The 6000-nt window shown below is 43.1% G+C and overlaps 1 protein-coding gene across 1 annotated transcript in view; it reads left to right on the top strand.

Annotated features, from left to right (window-relative positions):
- The first annotated feature begins 1473 nt into the window (after positions 1-1473).
- Pdp1 (PAR-domain protein 1) overlaps positions 1474-6000 on the top strand; it is a 70135-nt gene continuing 65608 nt past the window's right edge. Inside the window, exon 1 of the mRNA XM_015175000.3 lies at positions 1474-1579. Within this exon, the coding sequence (XP_015030486.1) occupies positions 1489-1579 (91 nt within the window). The 5' untranslated portion in view covers positions 1474-1488. The remainder of the gene's footprint in view (positions 1580-6000) is intronic.

Below are 6000 nucleotides of genomic sequence, written 5' to 3'. Positions count from 1 at the left end.
TCGAAATACTTAAAAATGTACATCCGCTAAGCACGTTAGAAGACTTCGCGCCGAGCTTCAAAGAGAGCGGTTGCACATGAAATGCTCACACACTGCTATGTTAAAATGCTGTAATGTTATGCTCAAATGATCTGTTAGCGATAACAGAGAGTTATTTCAGGTATGCAACATAAAATTTTTGAATGTTATCGAACTAAGCCCAAGAGTATGCAACCAGATTATAAACACGCCAAGACTAGAAATTCAAATATTTAAATTTTGCATATACGTGATAACGTTACTTAAAGACAAACAGACCATAAATCGAAATAAAGCCGCAGCAGCACTTTTGTTGTAGCTTCCACTTTGAACGGTTGCATTCGGTCGATAAGCTGCTAACTGATATTACAGAATGTTAAGAAAATGTTGCAGTGTCACTTCTTGAAAAGAAGACAATTTTTGTGAAATATTCTAAAGTTGGCTACAAATAACAAACAAATCAACATCACCGGCAAATGTGGACATTCATGGGTAAGGGCATTACCAGCGCTTTATCAAATATTCAAAACTAATCCCACTGCCCCGGTTGCCAGTGCGCAAACATAATCCCCGCACAAATCCTGCCGACTTAATGCCGCATCTAGATAGGCGGACAGGCGGACAGCTTGCCAATCAAATTGATTGTGCGCCGTTGACTATTTGTTTTATTATTTGACGACCCAAGCAAAGAACTTTACTGAATTCCAATGCCAGTTACAACTTTTTACGCAACATGCTTTTTGTTGGGGGTGGGGCAAAGGTCTATTAAGGGGTAGGGGCTGGCTCTCATCCTGTTGCAACTTGAGCTGGCACTAAAAACTCAGTCGATGGGCAATCTCCAAAAATAGCACGATCGAGCGCCAAAATTACTCATCCATCTGAGCAGCGCCAAATGGCGGCGATACACACAGAAAACCCATCAAAATCTCATTTGCGTTTCTATTTATATTGTGTGCCCACTGTGGCTGCCGTGCGCATGCCTTGCCGTTTCTCAATTACATAAGCCTTATATAACGCGCCAACGGTGCGACCGAGATGACTGCTGTGTGCCGCGCTCGCGCTCTCTGAGCAGTCGGCAGAGTTGATATTCAGTTTGTATATCGGCTCTCGCTCTCGCTCTCGCCTCTCTCTCTTTCTGTTCTGAGGTTCGTCTCGCCCGCTGTTACATCTTTGTTAGTTGTGTACCACTTGTGGCAACCGTGCTTGGCACACATTCAAAAATAACAACAACACAATTAAAGCACTCTCCCGCACTCTCCAAAAAAGGCGACCACGTGACTGCAGGCAACCCGGCACAGCAGCAGCGCAGCAGCAGCGCTGCTCTCGCCTGATCGTTGCGCTCATAATTTGATTTTCAATTTACAACTGTTTCGGTTTTGATTTGTTACAAGTGCTTGTTGCTACGCAGTTGTTGTTGCTCTGGGAGCGAAACCGTTTCGTTTTAAATTTTTTGCGCATTTGCTAATCACGATGTCTGCCGCGAGCAGCACCAGCAACAGCAGCAGCAGCAACAGTGACGCTGAGAGAGAGCCTGAGAACATTATGGATTTATCAATTAGAGGTGAGTTTGCCTCCCCCAAGCACAAAACTCAACTCATTCAGCTGCTGCTGGCCAATTTCTTTCATTATCCCCCACACAAAACACGTGCGGCGCGCTGCCAGTGTGTGGGCCTGTGTGTGCTTTGTTTACATACCCACACACACACACACACGCTTGCCTATTGCGTGATTTGGCTGCTGTGCGTGTGTGTGTGCGAGAGCGGGCGCTTTGTGCATGTGTGTGCGTGTGAGTTAAGCCTCCAATCGCCAGACCATGTGACAAATTATTTGAGTTTGCCTTCTTTTTTTTTTATAACACGGCCAATTGCTTTTGTCGAGGCGAATTGAACAAATAACAGTAAACAAATAATGATATGGATGGTATATTAAAATAGAATAACAGATAAAAAGAGAGGGGCATAGAAAAGAGCGCAACAACAGTTGTCATTATTAATTGCAAAAAAAAAAAATGTTATAGTAGTACAGTAGACACCCGCTAAAGCTTTTGAGCAGTTAAGTTAAAAAGCTCAAATGTGATCTCTAATGCTAAAGCGCCTAAGTCGAGTATCAACTGTAGCCTGCAGCTTAACTAGCTCACGGCGAATTAATAAATACATATGTATGTATGTATGTTTTTTTTTTGTGTACATTAAAAGAAACATTACAAAAACTAATTAGTTTAGCCCAGATGTCGGCTAATTGCTGCATATTATTCTGCTCAAGAACAAACCTCACCCCGCCCCCCTACACTGCCCTCATTCAATTCACCATAAACTTAAGATTGATATACATAACTCAATGTGATTGATAGACTGACCGCGCACGTTATCGTTGCCTCCAAGCTGCTCGGCTCGGTTCGGTTCGGTTTTTATGGCCTTTCATATCAGACTAATTATAGAGACGCCAAAACTCGATAAACAGTATTGGGCAGTAGTTCCTCGAGCTGTTGCCAACAATTGGACTTTTGCCACAATCAAAACCCAAAACCCAAAAAAAAAAAAAATTAAATAAAAAATAAACCAAAAGCCAAACGCATTGTCATCGTTGCCGGCATCGCCAACGTTTTTCTTATCATTATCAACAGCCCAGCGACGAGGTTACCACGCGACTATAAATATTTACTCTCATGATTATTTCGTTTTGGGGCCCATACAAATTTGAGTAGTGGATGATGAAAACCGTTGCGAGCTATTGAAAGTGGAATGAAGATAGAATTTTAATTAGAAAACTTGCCGTACACACGCATACACCTGCACAACAAGGCACACCATTCATCATTTTGGGGCATGAGCCTTATCAGTTGTAGCTCGGCACAGTCTAGAACTCAAAGTGCAAATCGTGTGAAGCGCATTCGCGTTGTCAACAGAGCCTAAGCAAAAGCTTGCACGAAAAGCTTGCGCTCTCTCCCTCTCTCTCTCTCTCTCTCTCTCTCTCTGTCTGTTGCTGCCGCTCACTTTTGGCAATCAGATCACATGGTCGCACTGGAATATCTGTGACGTGACCGTACGATCCATTCACTCGGCCTGATAACATCGAGTCGAGCGCGCGTCTTGGTCGTAAATCCACATGGAAAATTTGTCACTTGTTTTGGCTGCAAGCTGCCTGCAGCTGGCTTCGGGTCATAGATCAGGCTCAGGAGCTCCACACGGACTGCTAATCGCAATAAGCGTGCCACTAATCTATTCGAAATTCGTGTCATTAAATATAAATGCGACGCCAAAACAGACGAAGCCTTGGCACGCGTCTGGGCACTTTTGGAAAATTTTAGATTGAATTGAGTCAGGCGTTTCTTGGGGTCAGCCAGCACATAGACTTGGGCACCCTGGCGATTGTTGTCGTTCGCATTTCATTGAATTGTGTGGCGTGGTACAGTTGCTGCACAGATGCTAAGCCACAGATTTGTAGAGCTTTTGTCTGTTAATGCTATAAATAAACTTGTTTTATTTGATTAATAGTCGACAAATAAACACAATCTAAGCATTTTGCTGCTATACCCATCTCAAGAATTGTATGATCAGCTCTTGTCTTCTTCTTCTGCTGCTTCTTCTTCTTCTTATAACCGGCAGCTAATTCCCAGTAATTTCCAGCTCAGCAAAAAAAAAAACAACACCGCACTTGATATTTTTTCTGATTCCCCAATTTGATGGGTGGGGGGGCAGCCCCGACATTCGTCCAGCTTCGACTTGCTTCCAGCCGATATTACGTCAATGTGCAATTACAAACAACAGCAGGGCACACAAAATAGAAGAAGAGGAGGTAAAGAATAAACAAAAACAAAAACTGCAACGCCATCAAGTGCGGTAATAAGCGCGCTATCTCGCTCGCACCCAAATGCATACAAATTGCTTGTAATGGAAGGAACCACAGCACTGCACTGAAACAGAAACCGAACTGTGCTAAAATGCGAATGTGAATGTAAATACAATTGCGAGAAGGGAGCTTTAGCCGGCGCCGTAGACAACAGCAACAGCAACAACAACAACGGCATAATTACAATTATGTCATACACATGTATTACAGTCTGCGCTTTACATTTGCGTATGTGTGTGTGTGTGTGTAGAGGCGGGGACGAGCTTTGACTCGATCAACACGTGCTGCTGCTTTATGATCGTTCATTGCCACGCAGACGAGGCACAAAACAGATTTGCAAAACGCGAGGGCGGGGTGAGAAGAGCAAAACCCGCTTGACCGGCCCTTCAACAGCCAAGCCTACAAGCAGGCATATTTGTGTACAAATGTACATATGTACATACATATGCATGTAAACATGTACATGTATGTATGCATGCATGTGTACATGTATGTGTAGGTTTGCTTTAATTAGAATGCGCTATAAAATATACAAAACGGTACATTTTGATTAGCAGTCACGCATGTAAATGGCAAGCAATCAATTTGCAAAAATAATATACATACATATGTGTGTGTGTGTGTATATGTACATGCATGCACACGCAAATGTTGTATTCGCTTGAAGTAGAAACAGCGCAATATAAGTTTTATGCACAGAAGACGTCATAACGAATGTACATACATACATACATATATACATAAATATGTAAACATAACATATGTACAAATAACATTTTAAATTATGTGTGCCATTACATTCGCATTGAATAAAGTAAACATAGAAAAGAACTCAACGCTGAGAGCCGCATTACAGAGAGCAGAACTAACAGTGAGAGAGAGCGAGTCAGACTGCGAGGTGCAAACTCGAAACATGCACACACACACACACACACATATGTATTTGCGTGAAACATGCATAATTAGCACATATCAAATCAAAAGAGAAGGCCAAGCACGAGTAAAAGAGAGCCTTAAGGCACGATTAACAGCAAAACAGGTTACTGTGGTGCAATGCCCATAAAAAAAGCGCCCGATTAGTATGTTAATTATTTTCGCTGATAACAAAATGTTTTTATTTTCAACTATTTTAAGTTGTGCAATGTGTTCAATTGAAAGTCGCGCTGCCAATTGAATGTTGCCCATAAATAGAGGGTTGCACTTCAGCTATAAATTTCAACGCTTGCCCAATGCAGCTGGAAGCACTGTGCACCGCACACAATAAAGCGCCGGCAAAAGTTTAATTGAAAAGCCAACTTTAATAGCCACGTGGTGCGTGATTCTTTACTTATATTGTTGTTGTTTTTTTACTGTTCTTGGTCTGGCTCTTGTTCTTGCTGCTTATGTGGTGCACTTTCAATTGTTTCTTGAGCACTTGTTCTTATGTTCGACGCGAAACGCTGCTGCTGACGTTGACGTTGACGTTGACAGCGGCAGCGGCAGCGGCAGCGTGGCTGGCTATTGTTGTTGCTGCAGCAGCAAAGTGTCAGCAGCTGATGAAAAATGTGCCACTGGAGAGGTCCGCCTGGTTTTTGACATATTGACAGGGTGTGGGGGCGGCAGCGCAGCAGGGGCCGCTAGGACCCGAACTAAAATGCATGTGTGTGTGTGTGTGTGTGGTGTGTGTGTGTGTGGTGTGTGTTTGGTGTGTGTGGGTTTGCTCATGTGAAAGGTGAGCGACAGTTTCTGGGTATGACCATGCGATACATTTTCCCAACTCAATTTTCTACATTTTTACCTCCCCTCGTTTTTCTATGCACATATCTATATATATATATTTCTTCTTTTTTTTGCTTTGAACTCTTGTAATTGACACTTCTCCGTTGCGCTGTGCTCTGTGTGATCCATCAAACGTTAAGCCCATGTCTAGCGTCTAGTTTTCCACCTTAACCAACCGTTCAACCCCCCCAGAACGCCGCCCCTGGGCTCATTTGGCTTGTAATCTCGCGCGTTAATTGACAGTTTTTGCTGCTGTCGACGCCGCTGCCGACGTCGACGTCGACGTTGACGCCTTCGTCATTGTCGCTTTGACAGCAAATTGAAAAATTGTTGAGATATTTTTCAAAACAACAACAAAAAGCCAAATGTAATTTC

Source organism: Drosophila virilis, chromosome 3 (assembly GCF_030788295.1).
Source record: "Drosophila virilis strain 15010-1051.87 chromosome 3, Dvir_AGI_RSII-ME, whole genome shotgun sequence".
Lineage (NCBI taxonomy): Eukaryota > Metazoa > Arthropoda > Insecta > Diptera > Drosophilidae > Drosophila > Drosophila virilis.
This window is presented reverse-complemented; position numbering and strand designations above follow the sequence as displayed.